The 15,279-nt window shown below is 42.7% G+C and overlaps 1 protein-coding gene across 2 annotated transcripts in view; it reads left to right on the forward strand.

The window, feature by feature from the left end:
* LOC126094704 (nose resistant to fluoxetine protein 6-like) overlaps positions 1–15,279 on the forward strand; it is a 386,182-nt gene that overhangs the window by 57,851 nt on the left and 313,052 nt on the right. For both annotated transcript variants that reach the window (XM_049909231.1, XM_049909232.1), the window contains exon 2: positions 14,574–14,963. In XM_049909231.1, coding sequence (XP_049765188.1) covers positions 14,729–14,963 — 235 coding nt within the window. In that variant the 5' untranslated portion in view covers positions 14,574–14,728. The remainder of the gene's footprint in view (positions 1–14,573; positions 14,964–15,279) is intronic.

Raw genomic sequence — 15,279 nt, forward strand, 5'->3', positions numbered from 1 at the left:
GTTGATGATTAATTTCTCTCTCATGTTTAGTATTGTTTTAACAACACTAAAAGAAACCTTTCCTAAACTGTGCACTGTATTGTAAGAAATGAAATAACACTACCCACGATAACCTTACGACGAAAGTCTGTTTTAACAAAACTGAGTATCTGTACACAAGCGTGCCTCTATCTACACGAATTAGTAAAATACTATTCACTTAGATTACAATTGGGTCTTTGTTTAAATGGTATGCTGTGTCATACTCAACAGGTATGCAAAAGTGGCATTTCATAAATAAAGTTACGTATTCCTAGAACCCAAAATTTGCTTTTCAGCAGCGGTAAGAGGCGTTACCTGTTGTGCAGCATTGTAAGTTTTCACCATTGCACTTTGAGCTGAAAGTATTTTCTTCGATTTCCTAATCAATTTATTACCTTCATACTTATCACCCTGGCATGGGAGTCTTAAGTGAAGAACATTATTGAATTTCGTATCGTTGACGGTCGATTCGAATTTCTTCAGAGTCGCTTGTATTGTATAGCACCTTGGCAGTCTGAAAGCCGAGATCTACGACCATTAACACAACATACTGAGTCGAGCTGCCAAGAGGATTTGATGTGTAAAGGTTTTCTTCTGATTTTGTTACAGAATTTTTTCTGGGAATTCGCAGCTCCATGAAATAATACACAAAAGAAGCTCGCACGCGCTGCTCCTACCACTGTTAGATCTGACGATTTTCTTAACCGGTAGAACACGCGACACGGGCGGTACCACTGGGCTACGGACACACTGCTAACAGTACGATACTCTCGTCATGGTATTGGTCGCTCAGCCTCATAACGCATCGTGAAAGGTAGTAGAAGGTGTCACTTATGTGAAGAATAGCATTTTTTTAGCCAAAAAATTGAAATTTCTGTCTCAGTGTCTTAGTTTACGTGAAGATTATCTACCACGTGTCATTCAAATAGAAAGGGAATATCAAGTGAATTTAGCGAGTCAGTTCAGTACCATACGCGGAAGTGATTGCACTGTCACAGTGTTGCCAAATGTTTGTGACGATGCTAGGAACAGCTCTGTAGTGTTATAGGAGTAGAATCCCGTGCTCGTGTCTTAGGGGGATACGGTGAGGAAGCGCGGGGTTTGGTTAATATGCAGCGTTTCTCCTACCAGCTGTGTCAAACATTCAGGTGTGTAATCTTCCATCACGATTACAGTTTCCCACTAAATATATACGAATAAAACACTTACCTTGTTACGAATAAAACACTTACCTTGTTACAAAAGATTATTTCCGTACAATAAAAAGTCTTTGGAAATCAACTTTGCCAACCTGTCACGAAAAGTAAGATAACAATCACTTTGCACCTCGAAATCGATTGCATCTATGTGCAGTCTTGTGATCATACAAGTAAAATTTCATGAATTGCACGAGAATGTAGAAAAATGTTGGTGCGAATGGAAGCTGTAAGAAACACAGTTACCTAATTATTCTGTGACACGTAATTATCAATTCATTTGACAATTCAGAAGAGAAGAAACTAAAAATTATGCCCATTAAGACAGAAACTAAAGTGCAGGTGCGGGCACTGTGCAGATCTGCGCTTTTTCATTTTCAGATCTATACAAATAATGTATACTAACCAGCGTATTCATTGCTTTCGTAATGTTTCCCTCTTGTTTAGTCTTCTTATGATGAACTGGATCCACTCCCATGAGTCCGATTTTTTCTGTGTATCCTTCTATCTACTATCTTTGTGTGTTATTGTTCGGTGTTCAAAAAGCAAAATATTATGCCTGCTCCCACGAGGTATTAAAATGAGGTCTCAAAAAGGCTAAAGAATTATAATCAAAATACAGTGAGACGCTAATTTGTCTGTCGTCATGGTGTTAAGTGGACAGAAATACTTGGGTGTTATTGTCGTCTTTTCTTATTGAGATTTTCATATTACCCTGACACAAGACGCCGAGATAAATGTGTGTATTCTCCGTGACGAAGCATCCCACATTCTATTCATCCTGATGCATTCGTTAAGTGCATCGGCGGCAATGAGTGATAGGAAAGCTGTTGTGGGGTGACGAATAACAATATCAATGGTAGTAATTACAAATCAATAATCAAGGATGTTTACTGCATTACAGACGATTAACAAAATAACTAAGAATGGATGAGTGTTTGATTGGCGCACTGAGTAGGTGTTCTTACCACTTTATTACTGAATTCTGTTCTAGTTGTTTGCAGAGAGAAAACAAAGAACCCTGTAGCCATACATATCGCTAGTACAACGAGATATTACCTATCAACTATCCTTGCTTTACATCCATCACGAGACGAACATGGCGTCACTGAGCTGATATCTGAAATACATTTCTGTTTTCTCTCTCTCTCTCTCTCTCTCTTTTTATTTTTATTTTAATTTTTTGAGGAAAACATCGAGAAGCGCGATAATAAGCAAGTAGGCATATAACCTGTTTACAGCTATTTTCATCGGGATACATACTGCAAAAATACAACTTTTAAGTGTGGTATTGCGTATTTCCAGTTATTGACAGTCTATTCGTGAACTTGTTCGCATTCGGTGGGGTGAAACCTATCACACAAGCAAGCAAACCACAAATATTTCTTGCACCATGCGCAACACATAAACGAAATCTCGCTGCACTGACGTGTTGTCCGATATATTGCACGGAAAACATATATGATTCATGTTGCTAAATACAGCTGTATCAGATATCGATTTGGAACCTACGAAGTGTATAAAAGTATATCTTGAAATACGCAGAAAGGCCCATAGAGGTATTCGACTGAAACATAGCCATGACCAAAATTGTAACTGGGGTCGACAGCATCGTCGTCTACCACTCTGACAACTCGAACGGTGACAGTGCTCGGCCGGTTACTTACGTTTACTGGTATCAAAGCTACAGCATGAAAGCACAAAAATGTTAATAACTCTAAGATCATTAGTTTTGGAACCCACAGAAAGTAAAGCACTCATCAGTCGCAAGAGTGGTTTGAACACCACAATGCTTTAATAGGCACGGACTTGTTGGAGGTGGTATTCTGTTGCTTTCATCCGACCTTTGAGTTGACTTACCTAGCCAGTTAATAGGGGAACCTACAGTATTACGTGGCTTTCGGACCACAGTGCAACTCGGCATTTTTCACATCAACAAACACTGTCCCAGGGGAAATATATGTAAAACGGCACATAAAAATCGTGGGACTTGTGAGGGATCGAACCTGAGACCTTCGTATCCATAGTCTTGCTCTTTATCACCTTGCCACCATGCAGCCAACACCGGGGTTTCTGCTTGCCATTAAAATTAAGTATCTCTCGTTTGTGCCTGTGTTGGCACTTGCGTGTCTCTTAGGAGACCTTACCTTTGGGATTACCCCCGTTTACGTGTGTGTAAACGCCTTCCAATGCCCACTCAAGGAAGACAAGGATACCTAGTCTAGCTTCAATATTACAAATACGCATCTGTTTGTGGATGAACGCAGACTTAGGTTGATAATCATTTTGAATATTTATCAGTACTGTACCCATTGGTGTTAAACTCGTTTTCTACCAATGTTTCCCACAGCTACAGGAACACTACTTTATACCTCTTAGACAAAATACTTACGCACTGCTATCAGACGAAAAGATCAACCTGATACAAACTGTGGGAAGTTTGTTTTACAAACTTCGTACCTGGATAAAGAGCTTCTCTTATTTGAGATATCTGTGAACGTTGCTGCATAAGACGATTTAAGAAGAAACTAAATTCCTTCAGCTACGCCAATGTTTAAAGAAATCGTGTTAACGGCACTAAATTGTGGTTTGTAAATCGTTTACCAGCCGTACTCTGCCGCATTTCGCTGGTTCGAAGGCAAAAAGCTTAGTGACAAATTTCGCAGAAGGAAAAGGGGGACGAAATGTCTCCCACTCGAAGGTCATGATGTTTTACTTAAATGATTGCAAAATCGGGTAAAACGAACAATGAGGTTGTCAGTATAAGCACGTTACTGTTGTCAATATGATGTTGCACCGCCCAGAGCCTGTAATGATAAAGGGCCCGTTTAGGTCAGGCATATTGTACACAGAAGTGGAAGAGAGAGCACCACTAAATTCTACAATCCGTATGCATTGCATACACACAGACATTACTGTTACAGTGTACTTATGGAGCCCAATGAGTGAATTGCATATTTTCCGGTGAGAAAGAGCAGTGGCAAACAGTCTTCGCTACATTAGGTTACTTAAACTGGCGTCACTTTGAGCTGGAATTTATGGCCAGCGACTAAGTGTAAGGACAGTGAGTCGGATGCGGGTTTTACAACTGTGAAATACTTTCCTTACATTACGGAAGCGAATATTAAATTTGAACTAATATTGCGAAAATTTTGGACTTGGATGGCTTAGAATGAAAATCTTTCTGTTTATTGCAAAGGAAAACAATTGATTTTCTAAAACATTCTGTGTCATACACAACTTCAAACAGGTCACGTCGACCAAATCATATGGAAGAACCGACAGCGACGTATATTGGAAGGCAGTAAGATCCCTTGGCTTTTGGTTTGCCAGTATTCGACAACCATTTCTAGGCGCAAGTAAATGAAGAAAGGCAGCGTGTTTTCGTTATAAAGTAACGTCTTCATCAATTACTTTAGTTTTATGTGGTCTGCGAGTAATTGCTGATGTTTGATATTAACATGAAAAGCATTCCGCAGACAGGGAAAGAACTTGTTCTTGGGCAACTACTTCTATAATAACCAAAAGGACTTAAATGATCTTCAAGCACATGTGTTCCACTGCGGTATGAAGAAAATGATAGTAATAATGATGGTGATAATCGAATTATCCGGTAACTTCACACTTCACAGCGGATTTTCTGGAACTAATAAATTTCCTGAATTAGTGAAAATTTCAAAATGGCTTCAAATCTAGGCTATGACGCCTAGAAGAGTCTTTACATCCTGCTGACATGAGAATAGCATAATCTCCACGTCAGAAGCTTGCTTCTACTTAACCATTTAATAGACTCGCGTTTTTTTCCACCGTGACTAGTTTAGTAAGCTAAGTACATCATCCAATACAACACACTCCTGGGGCTGGGAAATGTGGCCACAATGGTCTGGTGGAACGAAATATCACAAGTGCAATGCGTGTGTTCAGGCTTTTAATTTTAAGAGGCACAAACAGATTTACTTTACCTCTGGCAACCTCAAGAGAAAGCTGTTATAATCCAGAATCCGCATTAAACATCATGTTCCTTCATTCCAAACTGAACAGAGCCGGTTTACGTTGGAAAATGACATAGGTGGAGGTCAGGGTAAACAGAAATAATGTCACCAGTAAACTTACTTACATTAGAAAATTTTATTTTATTTGATGAACTGATAGCCGTCTAAAGGAACAGGGCTCTTATTTTACTTGTACTTGATTGAACTAGAGACGTTGAAAAATTTGGTGCTGGACTGTGATTCGAATTCGTATCTCCTCTTTCGAGGATCTGAATCTCTCGGAACAGTATACTTCAATCATTTCATTCCTTTTCCCAAGACTGCAGTCTTCTCTAGGTCTCCTCCAAAGGTAAATATGTGGGTCCGAATCCTGATCCAGTATAAAAATATTCATAATTTCATTTCAAGCCCAATCACGTGCACACCGGCCTGCTAGTGAAAATTAACGTGCATTTTTATTGTCTGTTCATGTTGCCAACAATTTCTGGACAAACACGCATACATCTTACTGTTGGTGAGTAAGCAATTGATACTTAAGCAATATTCGTGGACAATAGAGAAGAGCGATAGGTGTGCGGTTCGAATGTCGCTCAGGCACAAAAATTTGTGTCCTTATTTCAGATTAAACACCTAGCAGATGGCAAGAAAAACCGATACGTAACATTTGATTTTACTTAGTTAACAATCCGATTACGTCTTGGGTTCGTATCTCCGTCGCAGAACTTCAAATCATGTGCTTCATCTTTAAATTCATACACACTTCGTTACTTCTGAATTGAGGTATATCAGACATCTTTCATGGTTAGTTAACAGGGATGAAAGGGTCTTGATAGGAGTTCCGGTTTATTACAAAAACTGTCGTCTTTTATTTTCAAGTTTAGATTTGGTTACTGATATAGGCGAAAATTTCGGTACTTCATGACTCTTCATGGATAGTTCGCAATATGATATGATTAGATTAATACTTGTTCCATAGATCATGAGTACGATATTTCGTAATGATGTGGAACGAATCATTTTAATGAAAGATTTCTTTATATACCAGTAGTCAATTTCTTTACAACAATTTTTTACCCTCTCTCTCTCTCTCTCTCTCTCTCTCTCTCTCACACACACACACACACACACACATTCTCTTTATATTTTTATTTGTTTGTTGTGCTCGACGAGGCACGAAAACGTCCGTGAATGACTTTCTTAGTTTTGAGTACAGTTACGAAAGAAATATAAAAACAACTATGAGAGTTACTGATTTATGATGCTTAGTAGCAGTCAGTTCTGAGTATTATTAGCAACTAAGCTCCAGTCCCTAAACCTAGTTACAGAAATGCGACCGAGCGAGGTGGCGCAGTGGTTAGACACTGGACTCGCATTCGGGAGGACGACGGTTCAATCCCGTGTCCGGCCATCCTGATTTAGGTTTTCCGTGATTTCCCTAAATCACTCCAGGCAAATGCCGGGATGGTTCTTCTGAAAGGGCACGGCCGACTTCCTTCCCCATCCTTCCCTAATCCGATGAGACCGATGACCACGCTGTCTGGTCTCCTTCCCCAAACAACCAACCAACAGAAATGCGAATCAGATGCATTACGTATTCCAGGCCGTAGCAGCCGCGTCTTTGAGGCGCCAGCTATGGTCACTTCCCAGCCCGCTGTAGGATCACATCGGTTCGTCTTCTTCCTGCTGACAATGTAACTGAGATTTGGCAATAACGCAAGGTATGTTTGGCAACTCTGTGATCGACGAGTTACTTCCTTGTGTGCACGGAAATAAGCCTCAAAGTTCACTTGATTTCTCGTGTCATTTCCATTGAATAACCTGAGTTGTTATCGCTTGAGGCATAATAGAAGATTGTAAATTTACGGTTTTCAGCCCAGCAAAGTCATTGAACGTGGCAATCGCAACTAATCTCGTCCTGTAAACAGCGGTTTACGAGTTCTAGCCATTATTGGCCTCGTAAGAAGAAGGCGTGAATCATATCTATCCGCTAGCTCTGTGTTAACGTGCTGTCTTGTGGAAACGCAACTGTTATGGTTCGCGGTTCCAGCCTCGCTGAATGTAACGTTTTTATCCCTTCTGTGTAAGACCTGAAAGCAGTCAGATCAAACATCGATAAGCAAATCGTAAGAAAATACTTTCAGCTCATAGTGCAATGGTGAAAAACTTACAATGCTGCACAACAGATAACGCCTCTTACCGCTGCTGAAAAGCAAATTTTGGGTTTCTAGGAATACGTAACTTTATTTATAAAATGCCACATTTGGATACCTGTTGAGTATGACACAGCATAATATTTAAACACAGACCCAATCGAAATCTAAGTGAGTTTTGTTAAAACAGACTTTCGTCGTAACGTTATCGTGGGTAGTTTTATTTTATTTCTTACAAAACAGTGCGCAGTTTAGGAAAGGTTTCTTTTAGTGTTGTTAAAACAATACTAGACATGAGAGAGAAGTTAATCATCAACGATATATGCAAATTCTCTGATGTTATTTATAACACTCTGACAATGCACATGCAATTTATTGATTGCATGCATATAGAAAACTTGTTCTGAGTTAAAGCTATCAAACAAGGTTTGAAAAAGAATAAAATGACACTACCAGACGACACCTAATGTAGAAAATACTTTTCTGACTATTTTGGCACGATGCGCTCTCCCCATACATAATACAAAAGCTTCGAGCGCATTTGCTGCCTGGCCGTCTATTAAACCTGAAAAGAACAAAATGACGCAGAAGTTAGTCTTTTTTCCACATGCGACTATTTTGGGTTGACAAGTGAAGTGAATTATGTTCAAAGTTCCATTACATTGTTAACTTCAGCAGACAGCAGAACTGCGTTTTACAAAAAATGTATTAGCGAATGTAATAGATCACGCGACGTCTTATCAACAGTGCGCGACGCTTACCGTTACGCTACTAGCTGTGACGTAGCTACGGCACCTCTGGAAGTGAACAACAGTTCCTCCAGAACTTCGGCATTCCACAGTGCTGTGAGATAATGCATATGACCGGATATAGACTTCTCAGAGTCAGACATTTACAGCATTTCTTTTGCAATGCACGATGGTTTCAACAAACAGATAGCGCAATAGAGTAGCTCAAATGGAAAGGAACACTTCCTGTTTAAATTTCTGCATCCTACACTGTTAGCAGTTCTGTGTAGGTGGCAGTTACGTTATTTTATTTCGGTGATTACAAAATAGAGTCGCATGTATGCACTGGGTAGCCAAGGCAGCTAGTTCATGGCGATTCGGTCAACCAAGTAAATGAATGTACTGAACATCCTGCAAACCACTACAGGGAGCCTGTGTGTCAGAATTCTCATCTTGTGTGCCGCAACGATGTTATGATAGTGAAATGAATAGTAGAGGAGAGGGTTTGGTGGTCTGTTGGACTGATGATAGTTTCATATGATTATGGTCTCGGTTCGATTCCAACTTCTGCCGATGTTTTTTGATAGGGAGAGGCAAATTCTATTCTCTTCTGGCTACGTCAAGTGAAGAAGTTACAATAGCATTGTGGTCTGAAAATCACATTAAACATGATATTCCTGCTCTACCAAGGTAACGTTAGGTGGAACCACAATAAAGTAAGGAGTGGCGACATGTAGAAACTCTATCACCAGTAACCTTTCTTATACTAGTTATTTATTTCTAGTGACGAAACAGACCCTCTGTATGGTCACAGGACACTTATTCCGTCTTTTATTTGAGCTTCTGTATGTCGATAAAATTGGTTCTGAACTGGGAATGCAACTCAGACCGCCCTTAACGCGGAATTTGATCCCTTCGTTACAATACAGCTCGACTACAACTTGTTGTTTGTTCAAAACTGCAGATTCCTCAACATCTCCACATATTGCGCATGAGTGGGTTGAACTTTTCACTATGTATTATCAAGCTCTAACATGAGAACACCTATCTGCTGGTGGATAATAATTTTTATTTTTAATGCATTTTCATTCGTTGTCAACACTAATGATATCTGACGTTTTTGACTCCCAGTGAGACACAGAACTATTTGCGAGATCACTGTAAGTTCAAGGATGTTATTCCGAGCTGCTGGTGGAGAAAAATTCGGTAAGTGTCGTCTCTTTGTGTGTAGTCAACAACGATATGTCCGGGGTTCGATTCTCAGTCAGCACTGAACACTTCGTCATATTATTTCTAGTTCAAACATGCTCACATGTCGCTGCTGGTGTAACAACCCATACTTAACGTTCCTTTTCTGTAGAATATAACAGCGATATGTGCCGGGTTGGAGTCCTGGGAAGGAAAAAATTTATGTTTCGTCTCGTCATTTCAGTTAATACATCTAGCTACTGCCGAGAAAATCCGATATGTCAAAGTTTATTGTGCTTCGATAACAATCCGATTAGGTTCTGGGTTCGAATCCCTGTCCAACACAAAGCTTTACCTCACTGCATTTCAAGTAAGTTAATTGTGAAGAAGCAGTATTTAACATCTCTCGTAGTTCGTTAACAGGGACAATAGATGCTGGGTAGGAATTGGCGTCCATTGAAAATGTTTACGTTAAGTAATTTAAAGTTGATATTTTTTAACTGATACTGTCTAAAATCGAGTTATTCACTCTCTTTATGCATAGTCAGGAATGACTGTTAATTTCCGTCAGTCACGAAATCTTAGTTTGCATGACCTGGGTTTGAATCCATATGCAGAGCGAGGCGGTTCGTCGTGTCATTTGAAGTTCGTACATATTCTCAACTAGCCGCTCGTGAATAACGTAAATTTTTAATGACATTTTGTGTTAAATAGCAAGTATGGTATGTTACTTTGAATAGGAAATCATGAATACGACGAACGTACTACGTGCATTACCTATCTGACGTAATAATGAGAGTGCTAACATTTCAGGTATGTCAGTTATTGCAATAAATGCGAGCTTACAACCCTTAAGGACAGTCTTATCTGTCAGGTGTTCCCTGATATTTTTAGTATCGTGGTATTACTTAACATCCTGAGTTATTGCGATACAGAGCAGTGTTTTCTAGTGGTGTCTTCTTGGAACCATTTTCAATAGTCAAACCACTGTATCAAGGAGGGATTAGAGGACCTGCTAGACAGCTGCATTATGTGGGTTGCATGGGAATCAGGCGAAATGCACCACCCAATATTTCTGTAATTGTTTATACACTCCTGGAAATTGAAATAAGAACACCGTGAATTCATTGTCCCAGGAAGGGGAAACTTTATTGACATATTCCTGGGGTCAGATACATCACATGATCACACTGACAGAACCACAGGCACATAGACACAGGCAACAGAGCATGCACAATGTCGGCACTAGTACAGTGTATATCCACCTTTCGCAGCAATGCAGGCTGCTATTCTCCCATGGAGACGATCGTAGAGATGCTGGATGTAGTCCTGTGGAACGGCTTGCCATGCCATTTCCACCTGGCGCCTCAGTTGGACCAGCGTTCGTGCTGGACGTGCAGACCGCGTGAGACGACGCTTCATCCAGTCCCAAACATGCTCAATGGGGGACAGATCCGGAGATCTTGCTGGCCAGGGTAGTTGACTTACACCTTCTAGAGCACATTGGGTGGCACGGGATACATGCGGACGTGCATTGTCCTGTTGGAACAGCAAGTTCCCTTGCCGGTCTAGGAATGGTAGAACGATGGGTTCGATGACGATTTGGATGTACCGTGCACTATTCAGTGTCCCCTCGACGATCACCAGTGGTGTACGGCCAGTGTAGGAGATCGCTCCCCACACCATGATGCCGGGTGTTGGCCCTGTGTGCCTCGGTCGTATGCAGTCCTGACTGTGGCGCTCACCTGCACGGCGCCAAACACGCATACGACCATCATTGGCACCAAGGCAGAAGCGACTCTCATCGCTGAAGACGGCACGTCTCCATTCGTCCCTCCATTCACGCCTGTCGCCACACCACTGGAGGCGGGCTGCACGATGTTGGGGCGTGAGCGGAAGACGGCCTAACGGTGTGCGGGACCGTAGCCCAGCTTCATGGAGACGGTTGCGAATGGTCCTCGCCGATACCCCAGGAGCAACAGTGTCCCTAATTTGCTGGGAATTGGCGGTGCGGTCCCCTACGGCACTGCGTAGGATCCTACGGTCTTGGCGTGCATCCGTGCGTCGCTGCGGTCTGGTCCCAGGTCGACGGGCACGTGCACCTTCCGCCGACCACTGGCGACAACATCGATGTACTGTGGAGACCTCACGCCCCACGTGTTGAGCAATTCGGCGGTACGTCCACCCGGCCTCCCGCATGCCCACTATACGCCCTCGCTCAAAGTCTGTCAACTGCACATACGGTTCACGTCCACGCTGTCGCGGCATGCTACCAGTGTTAAAGACTGCGATGGAGCTCCGTATGCCACGGCAAACTGGCTGACACTGACGGCGGCGGTGCACAAATGCTGCGCAGCTAGCGCCATTCGACGGCCAACACCGCGGTTCCTGGTGTGTCCGCTGTGCCGTGCGTGTGATCATTGCTTGTACAGCCCTCTCGCAGTGTCCGCAGCAAGTATGGTGGGTCTGACACACCGGTGTCAATGTGTTCTTTTTTCAATTTCCAGGAGTGTATATGCATGTCATATACACTGAAAGAAACTGGTATAGGCATGCATATTTAAATACAAAGATATGTAAACAGACAGAAAACGGCTCTGCGTCGGCAAAGCCTATATGAGACAAAAAGTGCCTGGTGCAGTTGATAGGTAAGTTAATGCTGCTACAGTGGCTCGTTATCAGTGGCGACGACTGAAGAGAATCGTTCAATGTGACAGAACTGCTACCCTTCCTCAGATTGCTGCAGATTTCAATGCTGGGCCATCAAAAAGAGTGAGAGTGCGAACCATTCAACGAAACATCTCCAATATTAGCTTTCGGAGCCGATGGCCCTCTCATGTACCCTTGATGACTGCACGACATAAAGCTTTTTGCCTCGCTTGGGCACGCAAACACCGACACTGGACAGTTGATGACTGGAAACATATTGCCTGGTTGGACGAATTTCGTTTAAAGCTGCATCGAGCGGATAGCCGTGTACGGGTACGGAGACAACCTCACGATTCCATGGGCCCTGCATGTAAGCAGGGGACGGTTCAAGCTGTTGCAGGCTCTGTAATGGTATGGGGCGTGTGCATATGGAGTGATATGGGATCCCTGATACGTCTAGATGCGACTCTGACAGGTGACACGTACGTAAGCATCCTGTCTGATCACGTGCATCCAGTCATGTCCATTGTGCATTCCCCAACACATCCAGAATTGCTACGAAATCGTTCCAGGAACACTCTTCTGTGTTTATACACTTCCACCGGCCACCAAACTCCTCAGATATGAACATTATTGAGCGTATCTGGGATGCCTTTCAACGTGCTGTTCAGAAGAGATCTCCACCCCCTCGTACTCTTATGGATTGATGGACAGCCGTGCAGTATGCATGGTGTCAGTTGCCTCCAGCACTACCTCAGACATTAATCGAGTCGAGTTCATGCCACGTCGTGTTGCAGCAATTCTGCGTGCTCGCGGGAACCCTACACTATATTAAGCAGGTACACCAGTTTCTTTGACTCTTCATTGTATAACAATTTCCGTCCAATTCGGGTAATTCCTTCGCGGTCCGTCAGTCTTTTTTCTTAGAGTGTACCTCCAAAATATAAAAATAATTATGTCGTCTGAAAGACAACGAATTTCATGATAAATTCATGTTTTCTGTTTAAAAACACGTTGTTGTTGTTGTTGTTGTGGTCTTCAGCCCTGAGACTGGTTTGATGTAGCTCTCCATGTTACTCTATCCTGTGCAAGCTGCTTCACCTCCCAGTACGTACTGCAACCTAAATCCTTCTGAATCTGATTAGTATATTCATCTCTTGGTCTCCCTCTACGCTTTTTAGCCTCCACGCTGCCCTCCAATACTAAATTGGTGATCCCTTGATGCCTCAGAACATGTTCTACCAACCGATCCCTTCTTCTAGTCAAGTTGTGCCACAATCTCCTCTTCTCCCCAATTCTATTCAATACCTCCTCATTAGTTATGTGATCTACCCATCTAATCTTCAGCATTCTTCTGTAGCACCACGTTTCGAAAGCTTCTATTCTCTTCTTGTCCGAACTATTTATCGTCCATGTTTCACTTCCATACATGGCTACACTCCATACACATACTCTCAGAAACGACTTCATGACTCTTAAATCTATACTCGATGTTAACAAATTTCTCTTCTCCAGAAACGCTTTCCTTCCCATTGCCAGTCTACATTTTATATCCTCTCTACTTCGACCATCATCAGTTATTTTGCTCCCCAAATAGCAAAACTCTTTTACTACTTTAAGTGTCTCATTTCCTAATCTAATTCCCTCAGCATCACCCGAGTTAACTCGACTACATTCCATTATCCTCGTTTTGGTTTTGTTGATGTTCATCTTATATCCTCCTTTCAAGACACTGTCCATTCCGTTCAACTGCTCTTCCAAGTCCTTTGCTGTCCCTGACAGAATTACAATGTCATCGGTGAACCTTTAAGTTTTTATTTCTTCTCCATGGATTTAATAGCTACTCTGAATTTTTCTTTTGTTTCCTTTATTGCTTGCTCAATATCCAGATTGAATATCTTCAGGGAGAGGCTACAACCCTGTCTCACTCCTTTCCCAACCACTGCTTCCCTTTCATGCCCCTCGACTCTTATAACTGCCATCTGGTTTCTGTACAAATTGTAAATAGCCTTTCGCTCCCTGTATTTTACCCCTGCCACCTTCAGAATTTGAAAGAGAGTATTCCAGTCAACATTGTCAAAAGCTTTCTCTAAGTCTACAAATGCTAGAAACGTAGGTTTACCTTTTCTTAATCTAGCTTCTAAGATAAGTCGTAGGTTTAGTATTGCCTCACGTGTTCCAATATTTCTACGGAATCCAAACTGATCTTCCCTGAGGTCGGCTTTTACCAGTTTTTCCATTCGTCTGTAAAGAACTATAAACACGTATGTAAGAGTATTTTAGTTATGTTGCCAAAATAACGGTCAACACTAAATTACAATTTGTATTCTGTTGGATCGTTTTGTAAATATAACATTGTATCATATTCTACAATACGTGGTGAAAGAAGTTGCACTGATCAGTTCCTGTTCAAGAGGAACACACAGCGACAATAAGTGCGTGTAGACTTATATAAAAATCTATCTCGTTGCTAGTTTTTCAGTAATTCCTCTTTCCTACGTGAAACTGCGTAGCCCATGTTTGTTTAGAGAACCAGCAGCAGGAATGAAGCCGAGTAGCGAAACATGCTTTGCCCTCGACAGTAATCGTCCCAGATGCGTGTCGTGGCGCAAGAGACGTGTCACGTGACAGTGTTGTCTGCTTTTGCAGGCTGATACCCCGCTCCCCGGGTCGAGAAACAAGTGAGCGGCGCCTAGGGCGGCCAACAGGTTGCGACGGTGCGCCAGACAAGGTCGCGGCCGCCCCTATCCAGGCTGTCCGCGGCGGCTCGCGCCAGCAAGCCAGCAGACCAGTCTTCGGTCGCCATGAAGCGGAGATGGTCCGCCTCGGCATGCGTGCTGCTGCTGCTGCTGTTGGTAGACGCAGCCAGGGCGACGGACTGCGACGACACAGCAGCGCCGACGTCACTGGGCCTCGAACGTGCGGCGCGCAGGAACCTCAGCAAGGGCAGCGGGCAAGCGGCCGAGCAGACAGCGCCGCGCTGGGACGCCGTCGGCTCACGAGCTCTCTTCGCGACGCAGGACGACCACGATGGCGAAGGTTTGTGCCGGCGGGCGCACTGTGACCCTCTGCATTACCAAATGGCAGCTAGCTCTAAATGTAGGACATTGTAAATTAATGCAGGCGTAGATACAAAATTGGCGGCTCAGCCGTTGCGCATGTGCTAGCGTCAGTCACAACCTCCCACACATCGTTTCGCCATATGAAATACCCGTGTTTTATTTTAACTTGCGGCACAAAAACCTGTGACTCTTACACGATCCACTGAGAACCTCTTAACATTGCTTCAGTTCGCTAAAATAACAACGATCCAGTTGTTATAAAAGCTTTATTGGCGCGTTTCGAGCATCGCCCA

The sequence above is a fragment of the Schistocerca cancellata genome, chromosome 8, assembly GCF_023864275.1.
Source record: "Schistocerca cancellata isolate TAMUIC-IGC-003103 chromosome 8, iqSchCanc2.1, whole genome shotgun sequence".
In the NCBI taxonomy this organism is placed as follows: domain Eukaryota; kingdom Metazoa; phylum Arthropoda; class Insecta; order Orthoptera; family Acrididae; genus Schistocerca; species Schistocerca cancellata.